The sequence below is a fragment of the Callithrix jacchus genome, chromosome 5, assembly GCF_049354715.1.
Source record: "Callithrix jacchus isolate 240 chromosome 5, calJac240_pri, whole genome shotgun sequence".
Classification (NCBI taxonomy): Eukaryota; Metazoa; Chordata; class Mammalia; order Primates; family Cebidae; genus Callithrix; species Callithrix jacchus.
Window position 1 is genome coordinate 26,944,310 of NC_133506.1, and position 24,725 is coordinate 26,969,034.

At 44.3% G+C, this 24,725-nt stretch overlaps 1 protein-coding gene across 9 annotated transcripts in view; it reads left to right on the forward strand.

Moving 5' to 3' along the window:
- RIN2 (Ras and Rab interactor 2) overlaps positions 1–18,299 on the forward strand; it is a 252,358-nt gene extending 234,059 nt beyond the window's left edge. For 8 of the 9 annotated variants that reach the window (XM_078371480.1, XM_054255260.2, XM_002747482.8 and 5 more), the window contains 4 exons: positions 4,821–5,126; positions 7,229–7,360; positions 12,222–12,385; positions 16,152–18,299. In XM_078371480.1, the coding sequence (XP_078227606.1) occupies positions 4,821–5,126; positions 7,229–7,360; positions 12,222–12,385; positions 16,152–16,475 (926 nt within the window). In that variant the 3' untranslated portion in view covers positions 16,476–18,299. The remainder of the gene's footprint in view (positions 1–4,820; positions 5,127–7,228; positions 7,361–12,221; positions 12,386–16,151) is intronic. The other variant, XM_078371483.1, reaches the window with a different exon arrangement.
- Positions 18,300–24,725: the final 6,426 nt, after the last annotated feature.

Sequence of the window (24,725 nt, forward strand, 5' to 3'; positions counted from 1 at the left end):
CTGAGACCAACCTGGGTAACACAGTGACACCCCTCGACAATCTCAGCAACAGCAACAACAAAAAGACATTAATGAGCTTTAAAAGCATTAATCGCCTTATTCATTTCCTATAAAGGTTTCGGGTGTTGGCTTTGCATTCGTGCTCGTGGGTAAATAGAGCTGACATTACTCCAGAACTCAGGAGACATTTCGTGGCCTCAAGTCCTGGCTGTCCCTCTTGACAGCTGCATGACAGAGATGCCCTTGGGTTTCGGTTTCCTCATCTGTGAAATGAAAACATAGTAGTCCTCCCTAGATGGGGTTTTGTTTTAGGATTTGAAGATCTAGTGCAAGTAAAGTGGCTCAAATAGTGTCATTGCTCTGAGAGTTTAAAAGATTTTGTTTTGTTGTCTAGGAATTAAAGATTAACGCCAACAGAGATCACAGAAAGCAACGGAGAGTCGTAATTTATAAGAAATGTGGCCATATGTTCTTTCCTCTTTTGTCTGAAGTGGTTCACATTCTGAAAGATCGTCTGTTCCTTGGGTTCCTCAAATCATTTTTCCTTCGTGCTTTGTGAGCAGAAGCTTGCTTTTCCTACTGGAGAAAAGCTGGGTCCTGGGTCCCTCTTTTCATTTAGGCCCTTGTCCCCTACTCTTTATGTTTATTAAGGATTTGGGAGGATGGGGAGGAGAAATAAACCTCTGAAAAAAATGCAGAGACCAGTTTTCTTATTTTAAAATGATGGTCTTTAAAGAAAAATATACTAAAGGCTGGGCATGATGGCTCACACCTGTAATCTCAGCACTTTGGGAGGCCAAGGTGGGCAGATCACATGAGGTCAGGAGTTAGAGACCAGCCTGACCAATATGGAAAAACCCCGTCTCTACTAAAAATACAAAACACTAGCCAGGCGTGGTGGCACGTGCCTGTAGTCCCAGCTATGCAGGAGGCTGAGGCAGGAGAATCACTTGAACCTGGGAGTCGGAGGTTGCAGTGAGCCAAGATCACACCACTGCACTCCAGCCTGAGCGACAAGAGCAAAACTCCAACTCAAAAAGAAAAGAAAAGAAAAATGTACTAAAATCTACCCCTAGCAATTGCTTTTTCATTTTATATCCAGAAAATGGGCTACTCACTTAGCAAGTCGTCCTAGGTTTCAGCCCTCCTAAGAGATTTCCACAGCTTTTTTACACCCAGGGTGGAGTTGCCCTCGAAGGCCAGCCCTCCTCCCTGGCAGCAAGGATGAGTGCACAAGGGAGCCTGTCCACCTTGCTGCTACCGACCTTTCTACTCTCTTTCCCCAGGAGCAGCTGGGAGCCTTTTGGGGATGATTTGTATTAACACTCTGGCCCAGAGGTAACCGGCCCACCCTGAAGTTAAAAGCTGTCCTTGGGTTCAAGGGGAAAGTCTCAGCCTAGTCTTCAGTTGTTTTCTGTTTCTCTGTTATATACATTTATTAGGTTTAACTTACATCTATAAAATGTGTAAATCTTAAGTGCTCATCTCAGCAAAATTTTACACACATGCACACCCATGTGGACATAACCCAGATCCAGATACAGAACGTCTCCAACCCCTGGTGTCCTGTCCCAGCCCAGATCCTCCCCAAGGGTGACTGCCATCTGACTTCTGTCACCACAGGTTAGTTTTGCCTGCGTTTGAACTTAATATAGATGAAATGCTGTAGGAGCTGCTCTTGCGTCTGGCGTGTTTCACACAGCATTGTGTCCATGAGATTCATCCACGTTGTTCTGGAGCAGTAATGTGAGCTTTTTCATTGAATAAATACATTCCATTGTCTGAATTTCATTGTAGTATTCCATTGAATGAATTTATCCAATGTTTTCATTCTGTCCAAATGGGCCTTTGGGTTATTTCCAACTTGGGGCTACTCTAAATAACACCACTATGGACAGTCATGTCCATTTCTAATTAATGATTAATATGGCCTTTGTCTTCCTGTGGTGACCCTATTTTAACCAAGTTGCAGTCACTTACAACCATGAATGTAGCTTTCAGAATGTTTGGATAAGAGGAATAAAGTGGCGAGTATTTATAAAGTGACTTGAACGTCACAATTAAAAGATGATTTACTTTGAAAAGCTGTCTAAATGGTTATTTAAAATAGCGATGTGGCTTCTATCAAGCTAAAAGTCATCTCTGAGCTTCAGTTTCCCCATCTGTTAAATGGACATAATATTAGTATTGTGCAAAAATAATAGAATTGTTTCAAGGATTCGGTGACAGTGAAGTAAAGCCCTTGGCTGGAGCTTGGCCATCTGAATGCTCGATGTTAACGGCTGTCATTCATTCTTCATCATGATGATACAGGGTAAAGTCACAGCGGCTATAAAGTTGCATATAGCACAAAGCAACGAGCGTAAACCCAGTGACTTTTTAAAATGCCAGATGTAAGTTGTTCTGCTTTTCTTCCTACTTTTATAATGTCTTTCTCATCAACCTTGATTCCTATAGTTAAATAAACCTGTATTTAAACAAAGAGATCTCCTGGATAAGATGGAGGAGGAAGTAAAAAGAAAAAAAAAAAAACTTGGGCTGGGAAATCTGATGATTGTTGGGTCAGCATTAACTTTTGGCCTCAGTTTTAAGATTGGGGGACTGTTTTCATTGTTTTTACCTCTGCCTTAGATTTCTCTTTCCTGGCCTTCTAATAATAGGTAATCATTTGAGTTTAATCTGATCTGATCCAGTGTCAGGAATTCCAAAGGCCAGAGCGACAACTATTTCTTTTCCTTTTTTCTTTGGAGACAGAGTCTTATTCTGTCACCCAGGCTGGAGTGCAGTGGCAGGATGTTGGCTTACTGCAACCTCTGCCTCCAGGATTCAATCAGTTCTCATGCCTCAGCCTCCAGAGAAGCTGGGATTACAGGCGTGCACTTACCAGGCAAAGCTAATCTTTTGTATTTTTAGTAGAGACGAGGTTTCACTCCATTGGCCAGGCTGGTCTTGAACTCCTGGCCTCAAGTCATTTGCCCACCCCAGCCTCCCAAAGTGCTGGGATTGCAGGCATGAGCCGCCATGCCTGGCCTAACTTATTTCTAATCTTACATGTTCCATTGGCTTCCCACATGGAATCACATTAAGGTGTCATCATTTTAAGTGTGGATGCTGCAGCAGAACCCAGGTGGCTTTGATGAGAATGTGCAAACATGTGAGATTAAAAAGCTGCTATTGACAAAGCAGGGAGTTATTATTATATAAATAGTCTTCAACCTGCAACTCTGGATTTATGGTACTGGTCATTTCAGTATTAGCCAAGAAAGCTACTCCACTGGGCAATCATTCAAAGAAGGAGGGAAGAAGAACGCCTCCCACACCCGAAGGTGTTTCCTAACTCGAAACAGAAACACATTTCACACTTTTTTGTTTTGTTTGAGACGGAGTTTCGCTCTTGTTACCCAGGCTAGAGTGCAATGGCGCGATCTCGGCTCACCGCAACCTCTGCCTCCTGGGTTCAGGCAATTCTCCTGCCTCAGCCTCCTGAGTAGCTGGGATTACAGGCACGCGCCACCATGCCCAGCTAATTTTTGTATTTTTAGTAGAGACGGGGTTTCACCATGTTGACCAGGATGGTCTCGATCTCTTGACCTCGACATTTCACACATTTTTAACTTTTAATTTTGAAATCATTTCAGACTTCCAGGAAAGTTGCAAAAATAGCACAAAGAAACATCTCCCCTTCACCCAGATTCCCAAATGTTAGCACTTTCCACATCTGCCTCATTCTTCTTTCTCTGTGTTCACACACACATGCGTACACATACACACACACATATATGCACAAAAATATATGCACACACTCTCATTTTTCTGAACCATTTACGTTGCAGACATTGTATCCTTTTACCCCTAAATACTTCAATGCATGTTTCCTAAAAACAAGGCTATTCTGTTTAATATCTACAGTGTAATTATCAGACCTAGAAAATTAATACCAATGCCCTCTGAACACTGTTACCTAACCTGCAGGCTGTATTCAATGGCCGACTAATGTTCTTTATAGCAAATGAAGAATTTTTTAATCCAGAATCTAAGATCACATATTATATGCATTATATTTAGGTGAATCTATTTCCTCAGAAAATAATCTTTTTTTTTTTGAGATAGAATCTTACTCTGTTGTCCAAGTTGGAGTGCAGTGGTGCAATCTTGGCTCACTGAAACCTTTACCTTCTGGGTTCAAACACTTCCCCTGCCTCAGCCTCCCCAGTAGCTGGTACTACAGATGTGCACCACCATGCCCAGCTAACTTTTTTTGTATTCCTAGTAGAGATGGGGTTTCACCATGTTGATCAGGCTGGTCTCCAACTCCTGACCTCAAATAATCCGCCCACCACAGCCTCCCAAAGTGCTGGGATTACAGATGTGAGCCCTGCACCTGACCCTCTTCAGAAAATATTCTAAGGGATGTTGAACCCTCCTTATTAGAAAATCCTTCCCTTAAGACAATATTTTTGCTCTCCTGTTAATTGGATGACCAGTTGAAGGACTAGGTCAAAAGAATGTCTTCTAGCATATTTGCCTGTACTTATAGGAATGGGGCATGAAAGTAATCAAAACAAATATATTTCATTATGTTGATTATATGCAAGTTAGACATCATTTGGGAAGATTAGGTCTTCCTGGCTTTTCAGAAAAAAAAATGTTAGCATGTGAGTCATGGTGCTTGGTGTTGTCCATTGGTTGGATGTTAAGCTGCACAATTTGTGTGTCCTGCAGCCAATGCATAGAGTTACAGATGTTCCCTCTAAGAAAGCAGATGCTGTGTCTCTTCTTTCTTCAGACAATGGTCATAGTTGCTGCACTTTCTTTGGCAGATGTGGTGCTGGAGAAAGCCATGCACAAGTGCATCCTGAAGCCCCTGAAGGGGCACGTGGAGGCCATGCTGAAGGACTTTCACATGGCCGATGGCTCGTGGAAGCAACTGAAAGAGAACCTACAGCTCGTGCGGCAGAGGAATCCACAGGAGCTGGGGGTCTTCGCCCCGACCCCTGATTTTGTGGATGTGGAGAAAATCAAAGTCAAGTTCATGACCATGCAGAAGATGTATTCCCCAGAAAAGAAGGTCATGCTGCTGCTGCGGGTCTGCAAGCTCATTTACACCGTCATGGAGAACAACTCAGGTGAGGCGGCTGGAAGCCCAGGATCCGTGCCGCTTCCCTCCCGGGCCAGGAACAGACCTGTCTCCTGTCAGGCTTTCTGATTCCCAATTTCCCCTCCCTTTGGTCTGTTGATTTCGCCAAGTGGCTTACAAATTTATAAGGGATTCTCTGATATCTGACAAATTAGTCACATGCAATGGATTAAAATGTAAGCAGATGAGGGCAGCAAGATTTTTGAACCAGGCCAATTTAATTAAAGATTTAGTTCAGGGTATGGTTACAAATTCAGTCTCTGGAGTCTGAGCTCAAATTTTTCCTCCGAGAAGAAGAAAATTAACTGAGGGACTTTGGCCCCCTTAATCCACCGTGCACACTGCAGTTTTCTGTGTCTGGAGCCGGATGTGACCCTTTCTTTCATAAGGTGGGGATTAGCCGAGACAGCACACACATAGCCCCGAGTGCAATGGAAACATCAGCAATTATCATTACAACGTTTTGTCCAATGGAGGTTTGTTTCAATGACCTATAGTATGTGAAAGAAACTCAGAGTATTCAGTCCTAATGAGGCCTCATTAGAGCCATTTCATTGGCTCGCACTTCTTTGCTACAAGCTGAAGCAATATAATTGAAATTCACCAAAGAGTTACAAACTTGGAAAGCCAGCCCTCGGATTTACCCTTGCTGCTTCCTGTAGATGTAGGAGTAGGCATGAATCATGGATAGTGATGGAGCCCTGCATTGTCCCAGGTCTTCAGTAAGCTTATTGTAATTCCGAGGACGGTTACAAACTTTTCTTCTGAGTGAAACCGCTTAATGGAGAAGCAGCAGAGAGAAAACATAGGCACTATTAACCACTGCTTGAGTAGACAGGAATGTGTGTGCACTTTGGGAATTGTTGAGTGAAGACATTAAAATATGAGCTCCTGGGCCTGGTAATGATAGGATGTGAACATCGCCTTGTAAGTCTGCAAGCATATTTCACATATAGGAAACATATTTTCTATAGTTCACAGTCATTTCTAAAAAATTCCCCAAATAATATCTGCACGGGATTATGTTCCACTGAAGCAGTTTCTCGACATTAATACAGACAGGATGCTTCTTTGTTGTGGGGGCTTCCTGGAGGAAGCTTAACAGCATCCCAGATGTCATCTGCACCCCCACCCTCCAGTTATGTCGATGAAAAATGTCTCCAGACAGTGCCAAATGTCCCCTGGGGGACAAAATCATCTCCAGTTGAGAACCAGTGATGTAAAGAAAACTAGAAGTAAAGGCTAACATTTTCCCCAATGTTTCCATTAATCAATGTATATCTTTAGCATACTCCGAACTCGCATATTTAAAGAAATGAGCCGGGCACGGTGGCTCAAGCCTGTAATCCCAGCACTTTGGGAGGCCGAGGCGGGTGGATCACGAGGTCAAGAGATTGAGACCATTCTGGTCAACATGGTGAAACCCCGTCTCTACTAAAAATACAAACATTAGCTGGGCACGGTGGCGCATGCCTGTAATCCCAGCTACTCAGGAGGCTGAGGCAGGAGAATTGCCTGAACCCAGGAGGCGGAGATTGCGGTGAGCCGAGATCGCACCATTGCACTCCAGCCTGGGTAACGAGAGTGAAACTCCGTCTCAAAAAAAAAAAAAAAATTAACTGTGTGCTCACATTGAATACAGAGCAAAGTTTGCTTATTCCTGGTTTGAGTTTGGTCTTGTCATTATGTTTGTGAATAATGTGCACAGCAAGCAATAGGAAATAAAACACAAAGAATTAGCATAAGTAAATATTTTATAAGTGTTTTATAATGTTTGCTAAAAGTTAAAATATTTTAAAGACTATTCTGTTCTATCACCTAATTTTATACAAATTATAAAACTAGGGAGAAAATCTGTAATGTGTTCATTGATTCATAGACATTCCTTCTGAAACTTTAAGGGCCGGTCTCTAACATTAGCAGCTGGGAGGGTCACAGGCTACACAGGATTCCAGAAACACCCACCTCTGTTTATAAATAACACAGTTCCCCAGAGTGACTCCTTGGTTTCTAATAAAAGCAGCAAGTAGGATATGAAAGAAAGAAAAGTTGGTAAAAATATTCCTTCTCGTTGTTGGTTCCTGCTCTCAGGGAGGATGTATGGCGCTGACGACTTCTTGCCAGTCCTGACGTATGTCATAGCTCAGTGTGACATGCTTGAACTGGACACTGAAATTGAGTACATGATGGAGCTCCTGGACCCATCGCTGTTACATGGAGAAGGTAACTAGTTTTGAGGAAAGTTGAAGGAGCTGGGTGATATTTTTTCATTTTTTTTTGTAATTGAGATGAAATTCATGTCACAGAACATTATCATTTTACAGTGGCATTTGGTATATTCACAATGTCATGCATTCTCCCCCTTTATTTAGCTTCAGACTGTTGTCTTCAGCCTAAAATAAAACTCTGCACCCATTAAGCAGTTACTTGGGTGCTTTTTTGACATCTTAAGAGTTAACTGCTTTTTTTAATTATTATTAAAAGAATGTACTAACCTTTTTCTGATTACAAAAGTGGTAATACACACTCACGGTAGAAAATTTGGAAAAGTCTGGAAAAAAAAGAAAAAATATAACCCTGTCTTAACTCTACTTCACTAAGATTGCTTAATGGCAATAAAAAAAATATGTTCAGTAGAATAAATGCCATTTTTTTAAGAAATGGTTTCTTTGATTACAAGAGGAAATTATAAACTTTTGTTGAGAATACTTCCATTGCCAGAAAAATAACCTGCTCTTATGTTAGTGAAATGGATAAAAGTTTGCCTTTGTTTTCATTTTTTAAAATTTCATCTTCAAGATGAAAACAGTATTAACTTCTCTCCAGGTTTTTTTTTTAAAGTATCTGCCCATTTTTACAATAAAAATACAGGGCTGTGGAGTCCGTGCCGTTTGCTTTCAATTTATCTTGGCAGTTCGGGTCCCTCTTCTTGTGTCTGCCTAACCCCAACGTGTCTTAGCAGAAACTCCTTCTGCTTCCACACGGCTTAGGTATTTGACCATGGCAATGACTAGAATGTGTGGCACAGTAGTGCACAGCCTTGAAAAGCAGAAATAACTGGGGCTCTATGTGAGCTTGTCTTTTTAAAGGAGAACAAATCAAGGCCTGTGCACCGTGAAGCCTCTTAATCCATTTTTATATATCCAGATAAAAGCCCAGAAAGGCCCTGGAGGGGATTTTTATGTATTCTTTCCTCCGGTGAATTTCAGTCTGGGCTTGAGTGGAAAAGTCCATCTCGGACAGGATTCCCTAAAGAATGTGTCACCTCAGCATTTTCCCTGGAGGGAATGAAATGCATTTTTATCACCCCCAGAATGTGCCCCTTAGTCTCCCCAGTCCTGTAATGTGAATTCCCCAGGCCTTGGTTTTCCTGTCCAAGGAACCGCCCTCCCTGGAGCTCTGAATATGCCCTTCCCACGTGGCCTAGGTAGTGCTGACTCAGGATGAGGGATGAATCTCTCTCCTCCCGGCCCTAACCCCAGGCAGGTATGAATGGGCCTCTTTCATGCTTTCACCCTTTAGCCTCTTCTCTCTCCTCATTAATATTCCTGACCCTGGAACCAGACACTTCTGGATGAGCCTCGAGGCTTTTCTTGCCTTCTCTGCCCTGGGATTAGACAGGACAAGGCCAAACATGTGGTTTTGCCCAGGGACTGAGAGAAGCCTGTTAGTCTAACATGGCATGCTTTCCTTCCTTCCACTGGAATATTTGCTACTAATACAGTTTGAGGTTTGGTTATTCTTTTTCAAGCTTCAATCATGTTTAATTCTAGTAACAAGTATATAGAGCTCTTAGGGCTTTGGGGAAAAAGACATGCCAGTTTCACTTAGAAAGTCACGATTCCGTTGCTGACAGTGTGCACTCAGGACAAACATTTGCTTATAACTTGTGGCCCAAGGATAGAGACTTCCTGCCCCTTTCCCACATGGGCCCTGGGCAAGGTCCAGTGTTGATAACTGTTGGATAGGTGGCTGTCATCTCCCCACAAATTCCACAAGAAAGACAAGCGCGGCTAGTGAGGACACAAAGCGGCTGGTGAGCTCGCACTTTAACTAGAGCCTGCTTCCACTTTACCATGTCTGGGACTTCTTGGCTTCCTTCCTTGGGAGATCAGGCGGCCTAGTCGGGTTGGCTGTGACCACAGACCAGGCCTGCACAGCATCGAACTGAAGCTATGCATCCTGGGAGGAAGAGGCTACTGAGCAGCGGCAGCAATACAGATGGGACTTTTCCATGCCTGCCCAAAGCCCTCTTTGGTTTGTGGGGTAGCAGCCACGTCTCTTTTCTGCTGTTTAAGCAGGTATTCTCATTTACCAAAAAGGCGTCACAGAATCCCTTAGAAGTGCACAGCTCTTGCGGTAGGGCTAAAGTTTTGCTGAAATTTAAAACCTTCTCTAATTGCAACCACATGCTTCAAAGTGTGGTCAATTTTGTGTTTCCAGCATTTTGAGTTTTCTCCTTAGTGTCCTGAACAGATGAAAGCTAGGGAGTCTAAAATCTGAAGTCCAAGGGAGCCCCCCTCCACCCCTACAAAGATTCTAACAGTCTTCCAAGTCTTGTTGCTCAAATCTTGACCCCTCCACACGGCCTTTCCTGAATGTGTTCATATTGATTTCTCCTGAAATTCTCTGTGTAGCATCTGTATTCTGAGTTACGGAGTTTCACATACGGTCACATGCTGATTTGTTTGTGGGGCAAATATTTAGTAAAGCTCAACAACTCAGGCCAGCCACGGTGGCTCACACCTGTAATCCCAGCACTTTGAGGGGCCAAGGCAGGCAGATCACCTGAGGTTGAGAGTTCGAAACCAGCCTGACCAACATGGAGAAACTCTGTCTCTACTAAAAATACAAAATTAGCGGGACATGGTGGCGCATGCTTGTAGTCCCCGCTACTCAGGAGGCTGAGGCAGGAGAATCGCTTGAACCCTGGAGGCAGCGGTTGTTGTGAGCCGGGATCATGCCATCCTGGGCAACAAGAGCAAAACTGTCTCAAAAAAATAAAGATCAAGAATTCAAAACTCTTAACTGGGAGAATTATACTGTAGGTGGCAAGGTCTGGAAAACCCTTCAGATCACTCTGTAAGCAAAAAGCTTGACATGTGATGATGGAAAGTGCATGGCTCAGGATGACCCAGATTATGCTGCAGGAAAAAATAACCTCAAGTCTTCATCCGCAACCTTAAAACAAGGGTGCTCTTCTTTCTCGAGTTCACAGCCCGCGCAGGTTTGCAGGGTGTGCGGCTCCTGATCCACATGAAGGGGACAGTTGCCATCTTGCATGTTGCTACTTGTTGACCAGAGAGAGGCTTCCATGGGGTCTCACATAAACAGTTAACAGTGACACTTCTGCACAAAACTCATTTCACCAGACTGACTTATGGTCCCTGAAGGAATATATTGCCAGTGTTTTTTTTAAGAAAAAGACACATTCATAAACTTCTGGAGAGTGGGGACTCAGATTCTACTTCTTACAAACCTGTTTCTCCTCTGTAGCTTGCTGTGGCTCACAGTAGAGATTCGATGGGTATTCTGACCAAGAATGTCTGTAAATCTAAAATGTGCTGTGCCCAATTAGGGAATTTTTAATCAACATTCAGGGCGACACCTAGTGGTTGTTCAGCACGGAGACCATAAGTTCCTCCCCAGGCACCTAATTATGTTAGGACAGAACACGATTATTCATACGAACGAATAGATACACATCTCACAGTGCCGTTAGCCCTTTTACACTCCTCAAGAACGTAAGAGATTGTTCCTAGAGCAGCATCACAGGAACATCATTTTCCTGTAAATTATTTTATCCTAGATGCCAGATGTTATGTTAGTAAGGGGTAAGAAAGGGAATCAGGGGAGAGAAATTATTTTTGAAGTGTTCACATTTTTGCGAACAGTTCTTTCAAAGTGTATAATTTACTTAAAATTCAGAAAATATCCATTTAATTTTTGTTGTCGTTGTTGTTTGAGACGTAATCTCACTCCGTCGCCAGGCTGGAGTGCAATGGCTAGATCTGGGCTCATTGCAACCTCCATCTCTCAGGTTCAAGCGATTCTCCTGCCTCAGCCTCCCAGGTAGCTGGGATTACAGGCGCCCGCCACCACACCCAGCTGATTTTTGTATTTTTAGTAGAGACCAGACCTGTATGTTGGCCAGGCTGGCTCAAACTCCTGACCTCGTGATTTGCCCACCTTGGTCTCTCACAGTGTTGGGATTACAGGTGTAAGCCACCACGCCCGGCCAACAAAATTATTGTTTATAAGAAATAGAAAATATCAATTTCTAAAAGAGAAAGCCAAGGGCGGGTGTTGCCAGGAGTCTATGGACTGATGGAGGTGATTCTGGCATTGGATCGTCTCCCAAGCCTGACTTTCTCCCCACCTCCCTATCAGGCCTTAATACCCCAACTATGCCTGGCAAACATTTTTTACAATTGCACTTTAATAATTCTGGCCAAGCAAGGTGGCTCATGCCTGTAATCCCAGCACTTTGAGAGGCTGGGATGGGTAGATCAGTTGAGGCCATGGTTTGAGACCAGCCTGACCAATATGGTGAAACCCTGACTCTACTAAAAATACAAAAATTAGCCAGGGGTGGTGGCTCATGCCTGTAATCCCAGCTACTCCGGGGAGTATCGCTTGAACTTGGGAGGCGGAGGTTGCAGTGAGCTGAGATTGTGCCACTGCACTCCAGCCTGGATGACAAAGCAAAAAGCAAGACTCCCTCTCAAAAACAAAACAAAACAAACGAACGAACAAACACTTTAGAGGCTCGGTCAGTCTCACGCACTAGAATGGAAATCCCATCAGTGACAACAGGAACCTTGTGAGGCTGGCTTGTCTGTGCTTTCCTGGCCCCTCCCAGGCCTGGGTGGCTCCATAAATCTCTGTGGGATGGCTGTGTGAAGGGCCAGGTGGAGGAGTGAATGTTGTGCTCTTGGACATGTGCTTCTGTGACCCCACAAGGAAATGTACGTAGGAGAAATACTAAAAACACAAAACATGCCCTCTAATGCTGGCATCCCCTTTTAAAAACCCGAGAGCAGAGGCTGGCATTGGGAGGACCCACTCTTTCTGCTCTTTTCAGGAGGCTATTACTTGACAAGCGCATACGGAGCACTTTCTCTGATAAAGAATTTCCAAGAAGAACAAGCAGCACGACTACTCAGCTCGGAGACCAGAGACACCCTGAGGCAGTGGCACAAACGGAGAACCACCAACCGGACCATCCCCTCTGTGGACGACTTCCAGGTGCGCGGCTGGCCACCCTTTGCTTCCTTTGTCCCCCAAGATTGCAGAGCTGGCTAACCCAGTGCATCCCAGCTCAAAGTTCCCCACCGTGTTCAATTATTTGTCAGGAAAGGGATATCTCAAACCACCCTCTGGCCTTGTTACACTGCTCTGTTTTCTTTACATTTATATAGGCATGGGATATTTGGCCCAAGTTTTGCTGTCCTTAAGAAAACCAAATTGCATGAAGGCAGGATTTCTGCCAAAACAAGCAGGCAAGTCAAAAAGGAGGAGGAAGCGCTTGGCACAGGCATTGGAGATTTTGTTTCATCAGGAAACAGCCGCTGTGTTACGCGATGCAATTGGCCTAGTTTCTCTTTGGGAAGAGGGAGAGGATGTGAAGTCTGTCCTCCTCTCCTTCCCTTTTCTCTAGCCCACTCTCCAAAACAGAAGACCCCAGGATCTCAGCAGCAGCAGCAACAGCTCTGGCAGCAGTTTGCAGCCCAGAGTGACCGAGAGAGCATCTGAGCGAGTTCTGCTCAGGTTCCCTGACAGGGCTTTTCCTGAACATGAGCTGCTGTTTGGGAATGTGGGATTCCCAATGGGCTTGTTTCTTATGAAGTAGAGGTGAGTTAGGGCTATAGAAATCTATACCCAAGGCCAGGCATCAGGGCTCATGCCTATAATCCTAGCACTTTGGGAGGCCAAGGCGGGCAGATCACTTGAGGTCAGGAGTTCGAGACCAGCCTGGCCACATGGTGAAACCCTGTCTCTACTCTATTAAAAATACAAAAATTAGCTGGGTGTAGTGGCAGCCATCTGTAATCCCAGCTACTCAGGAGGCTGAGGCAGAAGAGTCGCTTGAACCCAGGAGGCGGAGATTGCAGTGAGCAGAGATCATGCCACTGTACTCCAGCCTGGGTGACAGAGTGAGAGTTCATCTCAAACAATAAAACAACAACAACAACAAAGGAAATCCTTACCCAACACGCTAATTCCTGATTCATTCATTGTCTGTGAAATAGTGAGTGAGTTGCCAAATGTCTTCAAATAATATTTTGAAGGTTTTTAACTAAATGATAAAACCTGCTTGTGCTTTGTTTCTATGTTCCCCATGATGAGTTTCCAAGCAGGAGGGATCTGGAAAGCGGGACAGATTTGTCTACATGTCCACATTCACCTGCCTTGCCTTTTTTTTTTTTTTTTTTTTAGATGGAGTTGTCTCCCTCTGTCGCCCAGACTAGAGTGCAATGACACCATCTCTGCTCACTGCAACCTCCGCCTCCTGGGTTTAAACGATTCTCCTGCCTCAGCCTCCAGAGTAGCTGGGACTACAGGTGCTCACCACCACACCCAGCTAATTTTTTTTTTTAATATTTTTTTGTAGAGATGGTGTTTTACCATGGTGGCCAGGCTGGACTCAAACCCCTGGCCTCAACTGATCCACCCACCTCAGCTTCCCAAAATAGTGGGATTACATGCGTGAGCCACCATGCCTGGCCATTTTTTTAATAAGAGCTCTGAAAATAGAGGGTCAGATGAGGTGGCTCACACCTGTAATCCCAGCACCTTAGAGGCTGAGGCAGGAGAATCACTCGAGGCCAGGAGTTGGAGACCAGCCTGGGCAACAAAGTGAGGCCCCGCTCGACAAAACACAACAAAAGATGTGAAGTTAGCCAGGCGTGGTGGCGGTCACCTGTGATCCCAGCTACTCAGGTGGCTAAGGTGGGAGGGTCACTGGAGCCGAGGAGTTTGAGGCTACAGTGAACCATGATCACACCAATGCACTCCAGCCTGGGCCACAGAATGAGACCCTGTCTCAAAAACAAAAAAAAGACAAGTCGATCTTTGCAAGCCAAGATCAGCTCATTCTTCGCCAACATTGCAGTATTCTCAGAAATTCCTTCTCAAGCACATAAACCTAAAGAGTGAGAATGCATGCGCTGTACACACCCCACCCTGTTGCACTGTTTAAGAAGGTCCCCATGCCACTCAGCACATGCAGACCCCTGGGGTGCCATCATAGAGCCATCCAGGGAGGGGCTGCCGGACGCAGAACAGAGAAAGTGAGGAAAGTTCGTTGTTCCCTTCCCCACCTGCCAACACACCCTTCCTCCTCCACCTCTTCACCTGGAAACCCCAGACACCTGGAGCTGCTGCTTCTGCAGCCTCTCCCTCCTGCCCTCCTTGACCCTGCTCACCTTGGAGGCGCACACCTTCTCAGAACGTAACCAAAGAGGGACATGCTCAGCATTCAGCTCAGGGGTCAAAGCAGAACCTCAGACCCAAGCTCCACCTGAAATCCCTAAATCAGAGGTCAAAGGAACACAGGTCTGGCATGGGAAGAAACAGTACACCTTAGTGGTAAAGGTGGTAGGGCTGACTCTGCCACGTCCTAGCCGTGTGGCTTTAGGCACGTTACTTAGCCTCTCTGTGTCTCAGTTTCTTCACTGGTCAAACAGGGATCATGTAGGCCCTGCCTCTAAGGAAAAAAAGGTTTAAAGAGTGTCAGCGTCACTCTGGGTGCCTCTCACTAGCTCACCTCTTTTGCAAAGTCACTGGGCTGGCAGAAGTCCCCACGGAAGCAGATACAAAACATATCTTACATATGCAGAGCTCCCCATCCTTCCCCAAACCTTCCCTTCTGTTATCCCAGGAAACCAGCGTGGTGATCATGCTGGCACCAAGGCAGATAGCCCTCCTTCCCTTCACTGCTGATCAGGGTTGCCAGATTTAGAAGAAGAAAATGTATTCGTTTTCTAGATGCAACTCAAATGTTACTGGATGTTCTAGATTTCATCTGATAACTCCACTCTTAAGGAAACAGAAACAAAGTTATCTGTGGTCCCAAAACCTGAGAGAACCCGATGTGAGTTTAAGATTCTTTATGCCTGGTCTGGGCTTTGTATCTTGTAAGATCACAGGTTTACATATTTCATGATAGCATGTAGCTGGCATGGTTGCAGTGCCTGAGCCCCTGCAGCACCACTGTGCATGTAATCAGCTCCATCTGCAAAGTATTTGGCAGAATCAACATTCTTCTCCTTCTGACTTCTTCCACATCGTGCCCAGAGCCACTATGAGCCTTGTATTAGATTGAATCACGTGAAATCACGATTTAGGGGAGATAAAAAATAGTCAAATGTCAGCGCTTTTTAGTGTGTGTGATTCAACCTAAATTATTGCCCTCGTTTAGGATGATTTTAAAAGTGTGTTAAAAGTTAGCACAACCCGGGTGCTGTGGTGTGCACCTGTAGACTTAGCTACTCAGGAGGCTAAGGCAGGAAGATCACTTGAACCCAGCACTATGAGTACAGCCTGGGCAACATAGTGAGATCCCATCTCTTAAAAGGAAAAGAAAAAAACAAAGTTAGCACAGTGTGTGCTGTTGTGTCTAGATATTTTAAATCTCTCCTGACTTCCTTCATAGTCTTGTGCTATTTGGTTTGTTTTTCAAGCTGGGAAGAAACCCAGCATTGGATGTGGTTCACACTCTTAAGCAGGGGTTTCTCAACCAGGCTTTATGAGGGACATGGAAAGATCAGAACCAGGCCTGCGTGGACCTCTGGCTTCTTACGGTTGCAATGAATCATGTAGTTATCCTCGCTGCTGTCCAAAGTCAGATAGCCTCTTTCCTTGCCATCCAAAGCCTGGTGACCTGACATCAGACATTATGACGGGACAGGGTCTGGAAGTGGCTCACAGTTACCCCCTCCCCTGGTCTCCCATCATGCTCACCATCTAGTTTTCTCTTCTGACTGTCTCCACATTCTTCTTCCACCTGCAGAATTACCTCCGAGTTGCATTCCAGGAGGTCAACAGTGGCTGCACAGGAAAGACCCTCCTCGTGAAACCTTACATCACCACCGAGGATGTGTGTCAGATCTGCGCTGAGAAGTTCAAGGTGGGGGACCCTGAGGAGTACAGCCTCTTTCTCTTTGTTGACGAGACATGGCAGCAGCTGGCAGAGGACACTTACCCTCAAAAAATCAAGGCAGAGCTGCACAGCCGACCTCAGCCCCACATCTTCCATTTTGTCTACAAACGCATCAAGAACGATCCTTACGGCGTCATTTTCCAGAACAGGGAAGAAGACCTCACCACCTCCTAGAAGACAGGTGGGACTTCCTAGCGGTGCATCCAAAGGGGAGCTGGAAGCCTTGCCTTCCGGCTTCTATGTGCTTGAGCTTGAAAAGCAGTCACCTCCTCGGGGACCCCTCAGTTTCGTGACTAAGCCATCCACAGGCCAACTGGGCCAAGGGCAACTTTAGCCATGCAAGGTAGCTGAGGTTCGTGAAACAGTAGGAGTCTCTTTTGGCAATGGAGAATTGCATTTGATGGTTCAAGTGTCCTGAGATGGTTTGCTGCCTACCCCCAGTCAGGTTCTAGGTTGGCTTACATGTATGTAGATGTGCAGAAGAAACACTTAAGGCACAAGCTCTTTTGAATTCAACAGCAGATGTTTGACAAGACTGTCCGATGCAGTGCGTCAGGTGATTCTTACTCCTGTGGATGGCTTCATCCCTTCCTTCCTTTCTTTTTCCTTTTTTTTTTTTACAAAGAGCCTTCATGTTTTTATATATTTCATAGAAATTTTTATAGCAGTTGCAGGTAAACTGTCAGGATTGGTTTTTAAAATATTTTTGTAACTTTAAAATATTCTATAATTATGCATGTGATTTTAACATTTAATATTCAAAAATAAATCTCTTGCTGGATTTGAGAGTATTGCATTTTAAAAGTCTCTCTTTTGTAACTGGATGTTCTGGCAACTTTGTGGGGAGAGACAGCTGGATTTCTTAAAGCCATGTATCCCTGACACTGGCCACAGAATGCCTTTGGAAATCGGATGTACTGTTATCTTGTTCATGTTTAGTGGTGTTTTGCTCTTTTGTTTTTTAAACAAATGATACTGAGACTAAGGAGAGAAATGAATGTAGAGAGAGGTAGAGAGAGAAATACGGACTCTAACAAAGGACTGAGAAGAGCAGTCTGCTGGTTCAGGCTCTTCAAAAGATGTGGGAAAAGAGATAGAACGAACCACCTATGCTTACAATACTGTAAATATGCAATGAGGTTTGGCAAAATCTACTCCATGTGTGATTTGCTTTTAGAAACAATTTTGAAAGCCACCTAAGGAAAATAAAAACCAGGACTCCATGTTTGGATCCCCTTCCACGAACACTCCCTTCGTTGGAGCTGTTTTTCTCTATCCTGGATTTCCCTTCTGGAGTCCCCTTCCACACTCTCTCGTGGAAACCTGTCTTCCCCTCCTCAACTCCATCTCTCTCTATTCCCTTCCACTCAATGTGGAGCTGCTTTCCTCTCCTGGATTGCATCTTTCTGGATTCTCTCACTCAGTGGGAGAGTTGGCTGTTTCTTTCTCTGTCCTTGTCCTGTTTTTCTCTCTCTTTAAATAAACCACTTCCTACAAACAAACAAACAAACAAAAATCAAGAAGAATGCCTTTTCTCCCCTTTCCATAGAAATTAAAACTAACAGCATCAAACTATTGGGACCCGAAACCGAGTAATGTATAATGTGGCTTTCGTGGAGTTAAATAAGATGCTGTACAATGGAGAAAAAAATTGGGAATACACACAGAAAAACTACATTATCAGAATCTACAGTGAAATGAAACTTACATTAAATAAAAGCAGTTTGCAGGTGCACAAAGGATGAGGGTCTTGTATCCATGTAACACAGGTAGTTACAAAAACACACTATTGTACTGTGTAAAGATGCATAGTCATCTAATTTGGTTGGCTTTGTACCTTGTACCTTTTTCAGCCTTGGCTTTTGTTGAACTAGAACCCTCACTCAGCATATACTGTGTTGTACTTCCTTTTGTAAATGATTTTTTAAATGGAATTTTGCACATAATACATTGTAATACTGTATGATAATCATGTGTGAAAATAATTTTTGAAATGTCCTTTGGTTGTCTTTTCTTTTTTCCTTTAGAATAGGAATATATTCATGCACCACGCAGGGTCATGGACAGATGAAATCCAAGCCAGGGTTTGTGGTTAGACGATCTATTCAGGGAGTAAGCAGAGAAGCTCACATTTCTGAGAAGCTCCTCCTGATAGAGGCAAAAGTTAAGGAGCAGGAGGAAAAGATCGTCCTCCCACCTGAGAGTGTGTCCATGGCTAGCTAGTAGAGTACTTGGCTTAGTTGAACCTGGAGCAAATCACAGGTAATTGAACAAGGAGTTAGCCGGGGCCCTGCAGACAGCCCCGCCGTGTCCTCATACCACCTCTGCAATGCCCTGGCTGACAGGTCAGTGCTTTTTCAAAATTGACAGGACAGAGGCTCGGTCTCCTCGCTGCTATACTCCCCATGCTTGGAATGGCGCCTGGCATATATTTATAGGCTCAGTAAAGCCTTGTTAACTGAAGGAAGGAAAACACAAGTTTAGAAGGGTTTCTAACTCATCAGTGGGAGAGATCCCTAAAGATTAGAACAAGGACTGAATGGGCTGCTTGCTTTCAATGTTTACAATGAACTAAAAGATGACAGCTCAGTCCACTCTTCAAACTAGGATCATAAGGCTTTGTTTTAGAGCAGGTCACAGCCTTTGGATGCGAGGCAGCCTGTGCAGCCTTCCGCGGGATGAGAGCGAGCCCAGAAGAGGAAAAGGTAGCGTGGGCAGAAAGCAACATCACAAGACAGTCCCTGGTTTTGTCGTTGGGCAATGGTTCCCTGTTAAAATTACAACACAGCATGCGCCTCCACTTTCCCCCCACGCAGGCATTTCTCACTTCTCAAATTGCCAGGAAACAGACTTGGGTGAAGGCTGGAAGGAATAAGAGGAGAGTAAATATACACATGCTGGGTGGAGGAAGAGGAGGATGCAGGTCCAAATTTAAAAATATGCTATAGCTAAGGTGGGAGGATCTCTTGAGCCCAGGAGGCTGCAGTGAGCTACGATCCCACCACTGCATTGCAGCCTGGATGACAGAGAAACCCTGTCTCTTCACCCCAAAAAAAGTAAAAATAAATACATGTTATAAAGTTGAATGCTGGCCAAAAGAAGGGATTTTTTTTTAATGTTGCATGCACTGCCAAGTACTTTCACTCTAGCACCACCCCTCCCCCGGGGACACAGAATAGACGCAGCGACTGCTGAAGTAGTTCATATTATGTGGAAGTTACAACTTCCGATCTGTAAGAAAATACAAAGGACAGGAAACCGAAGCATGAATGCTTCCATTCACAAATGTGGTTTCATCCTCACTGGGCAGCTGTTACCTTCAGCTTCTTTAAGAGACTTGAAATGAGGGAGCACTCCAATCTCTAACAGCATGCCTGGTCATGCCTGGTCACACCTGATGTGACTCAATTCTTCCATTTCAAAGCAGAGTTTGCCTGAATTCTGAGGTTCTATATAGAACACTTAGAATACCATTACACTAATGAATCTGAGTATTTCCTTTGCACACATTAGAACTGCTAGAGCCAGCTCTCATTTCTCACTGCTGGGGAATGGGGGATGACCAGATCCTGCCACCTGGGGAGAAGGGTTCAGAACCTGAGGACCAGGGGTGGCCAGGGAGGAGCTCCTTCCTAGACGGTGTGCGCCTCTGTGACCAGCCTTCAGTTTCCTGGGGAAATACCACTACACATAATTAGCTCCACTGCTTCCCTTTCTTCTCATTTCCCCAGCATGATTCTGTGCGCTGGGTTTTCCCTCATGCAGGAGAGTCGAGGATGATCTTACCTCTATTCGAAGGCTCCTTGACAAAACAGAAGCTCTGATCCTTTTCACAGTTTGTTTCTGCAGTTCCAACCAGAGAGTCAAAAACTGTGAACCCAATGCCACTGCAAACATTACTCACCCCCACTATCTGTCACCAAGACTCAGTGTCCTCTATTCTATTTGAATAGGTGGCTCTCAGCTTGAAGTCACCTGGAGTCTTTTAAAACTCCCGATGCCCCAGCTGCCCAGCCCGTCAGAATCTCTGCAGAGGTGACCCAGCGAGCCACACTTATTTTAAACTTTCAAGGTGCTTCTGCTGTGAAAACCACTGGTTTAGATCAAAATGTGGATGTTGATATAAAAACACACCTGCGAGAAGTAACGCCTTGCCTAACCAAAGTCACTGACAGCTAACCAAGCACGCACTCTCAACCTGATTTGGCTGGCAGAGGACCATGGAACGTGTACTTCTGGCCTGGTGCTAGCCAGTAAGAATACAAGGCAAGCCACATAGGTAATTGTACATTTACTAGTGGCCACCTTTTTAAAAAGCAAAAGGAAATGGGTAGAATCAATTTTAGTAATTTTATTTAGGTCATGATATCTCTAATATATTTCAACAACTAATCAAAAATATCAAAGAGGTATTTTACATTCTTTTATTTTTTATATTGCTTTCAAAGTCTTGTGTGTACTTTGCACCTACGGCACATCTCATTTCCCACTGGCCATGTCTCAAATACTCAATAGCCACATGTGGCTGGTGGCTACCATATTGCAGAGTACAGCTCTAGCATATCAACTAGGGATGATTTTAAATGTTAAAAATGAAAAGTGTATGTGCATATAAAATAAAAACACATTCACCTGTTACATCTACAAAGGAACAGACACACGCATACTATCAAATACATGTACCTGTTACTGGCCAGGGATGAAAATAGCATCTTGTGTCTTCAGGTGCTGCTGTAAAGCAAATGTAAATTAATCCATGCAAAGTGCTTAGAACATCCAGGCACCAGACACCACAAGCACCATTAAACGCTACTCTATATTATCGTTAGATAATCGGTTGCTTTGACATTTACCGCCTATTGTTTATTTCTGCTTACCCATTCACGCTATTATCTGCTGGCAAGTTTCTTGTGAAACAGAAGAAACACAGTAATGGGTATCAGAGGTTTAAGAAAAATATATTGGGGCAGGTTGCTCAATGTAGGAAGATCAAACATAAAGTGAATACTAGTCATTACCTTTATCGTTGTTACTGCTGATGGTGGTGATGGTGGTGATGGTGGTGATGGTGGTGATGATGGTGGTGATGGTGGTGATGGTGGTGGTGATGGTGGTGATGGTGATGATGGTGGTGATGGTGGTGATGGTGGTGGTGATGGTGGTGATGGTGGTGATGATGGTGGTGATGGTGGTGGTGGTGGTGATGGGGGTGATGGTGATGATGGTGGTGATGGTGGTGGTGATGATGGTGGTGATGGTGGTGGTGGTGATGGGGGTGATGGTGGTGGTGATGGTGATAGTGGTGGTGATGGTGGTGATGATGGTGGTGATGGTGATGGTGGTGATGATGGTGATGATGGTGATGGTGGTGATGGTGATGATGGTGGTGATGATGGTGATGGTGATGGTGGTGATGATGGTGGTGATGATGATGGTGGTGATGGTGATGATGGTGGTGATGGTGGTGATGGTGATGATGGTGGTTATGGTGGTGATGGTGGTGGTGATGGTGATGGAGGTGATGATGGTGATGATGGTGATGATGGTGGTGATGGTGGTGGTGATGGTGGTGATGGTGATGATGGTGGTGATGGTGGTGGTGATGGTGGTGATGGTGGTGATGATGGTGGTGATGTTGGTGATGATGGTGGTGATGGGGGTGATGATGGTGGTGATGGGGGTGATGGGGGTGATCATGGTGGTGATGGTGGTGATGGGTGTGATGGTGGTGGTGATGGTGATGATGGTGGTGATGGTGGTGGTGATGGTGGTGATGGTGGTGATGGTGGTGATGGTGGTGATGGTGGTGGTGATGGTGATGGTGATGGTGGTGATGGGTGTGATGGTGGTGATGGGGTTGATGGTGATGGTGATGGGGGTGATGGTGGTGATGGGTGTGATGGTGGTGATGATGGTGGTGATGGGGTTGATGGTGGTGGTGATGGGGGTGATGGTGGTGTGTGTGTGCGAGTTGAGAGTGGCTCATTTTCCCCATTCCCTGCTGGCCAAAAGCATCATCAGGACCCATAGCCAGTGGTGACTTTTGCCAAGAAAGGAAAAGGAAGCAAGGGAGTTTGCAAAGACACTTTGCTGGCTTCCCAGTCATGGCCACAGTAAAATCCCGAGAGGAAACGTCTCTGCCTTCACAAGAGTCTAAAATGGCATTTCCCAGAAATAAATTATTAAATAAAAGCAGAAGTATAGTCAGTGATTATTTTAACAACTTTCCTCCACTTTTCCCCCTTTATTATATTCACTAATTTATATAGAATTTGTATGTACATTTATACCATTTAACAAGATTATTCTTTAAAACATTGTGCTTTGCCAAGAAGAATATGGAGTATAATGTGATTAATTCTCTTTATTTCTGATGTGCGTGCTTCTGATTTCTTGTCACTTCTACAAATGGTGAGAGAATACACTTATTTACCATATGCAGTTTCCCTCCGTTTTATCTTTCTCACTCTCATTTTTCTCTGGAGCCTACTGATGTACGATCTTATGCAGAACAGACTTATGCATCTATTATCTACTGAAAGAAAAATTACAGAAAACAATAAACTGCTAGAGACTCTTTAACCAATCAGAAAAAAAAAAATGTCAGTGAACCAGCTAGGACATCACAAAAAAAAATCACATTCAATTTTTTACTAGCACGTGAAAATATGAGACTTGACAAATAGCAAACTCTCATTGAACAGACAGTTTAGAGTTTTGCTGTGAAAGCAGAGTCCATGAATCAAGCATCATATCTTTTGGGAGTCCGTGAGAATCTCGGACCCCTGGCAAATCTGCTGCATCAGAATCTGCATTTTGACAAGACTAGTGTGTGCATTCGAGTTCGATTGAGAAGCATTGCTTCAAGGTATATTTGAGGCAATGGCATTTGTGCAGCTGATACAAATACACAAATGTAGTAGGTGTCCTGCTCTTAGGACCCTGCAGGAAAAGAGAAGAAAACAGCTCATAATTATTTTACTAAGAATAAGGCTAACTTCATTTAAAATCGCATACATTATGGACAAAAGGCTTAACATGTAAATGTCAGGAACCAAGATTTTACTTCATTATATATGTTCAATTAGATTCTTATTGCTTTGATGGGGAAAAAGGGCTTAAAGGGTGCGGGGACAAGATTCTGAAAATCAGGTTGGATTGCTGAAGTCAAACTTAATGATGTTGCTGAAGAGTGGCTTCTCTCACCATCAGCACCTGCAAACAGGAGCAGTGTAGCGGGGAGCGCTCTGTCTGGGCCAGCAGCTTCCACAAGCACATGTTGTCATGCAGTCTGCACAATTAATTAGTTGCACTGTCTGAATGTGACATGGGAAGTATATAAGATTTTTTATTTTCTTAAAGAACAGCTGGGCCAGGCGCAGTGGCTCACGCCTGTAATCCCAGCACTTTGGGAGGCCGAGGCAGGAGGACCACCTGAGGTCCAGGAGTTCAAGACCAGCCTGATCAACATGGAGAAACCCTGTCTTTACTAAAAATAGAAAATTAGCTGGGTGTGGTGGTTGGCGACTGTAATCCCAGATCCTCAGGAGGCTGAGGCAGGAGAATCGCTTGAAGCCTGGAGGTGAAGGTTGCGGTGAGCCGAGATTGTCCCACTGCACTCCAGCCTGGGCAACAAGAGCGAAACTTTGCTTCAAAACAACAACAAAAAAAAAAAGCAAAAAAAAAAAAAACAACCAACTTCCTTTTAAAGGCATTTCATTCCCTGAGAATCTACTAATCATAAGACCCTTTTACTCATCAACTTTGCAAAACAAAGATGTGTTTAATAAAATCGTTTTGGTGAACAAGGAGTGTATAATTTTAAACACCGTTGGAAAATGAGCCCCTGTGGAATCCCCAGCAGAGGATTTCAAAAGGAAAGTGTGGTGGATGTCACAGAATGCTTCCACTTCTCCAGGCAGCCATTCTGAACAGGCCTGAGCCCTCATTTGTTTTCCCAGATGACACGGGTTCACTCGCATGATTTTACCTCACAGTTTTTTGGGAGAAGGAGGATTTTTTTTTCTTTTCTTTTTTAATTTTTTTTTTTTTTTTTTTAAGATGGGGTTTCATCATTATGTCCAGGCTGGTCTTGAACTCCTGACCTCAGGTGATCCACCCATCTCGGCCTCCCAGAGTACTAGGATTACAGGTGTGAGCCACCTCACCCGGCCTAGGGGGAAGGAGGATTTTTTTAAAAAACACAATACATAGTTTTCAAAGCCAAATACTGGAAGGCTTGCAATGTAAGGCAGCAGACCTGAGCCTCCCCCCAATCCCATTTCTGTTACCTCCTCCCTGAAACCACGTCTCCAGCTGTGTCTTCATTATTTATCTCCATACATATAAAAAGATGCTGATACTACTGCTTATTGGTTTCTTTTTCTTTTTTTTGAGACAGAGTCTCACTCTGTCACCCAGTCA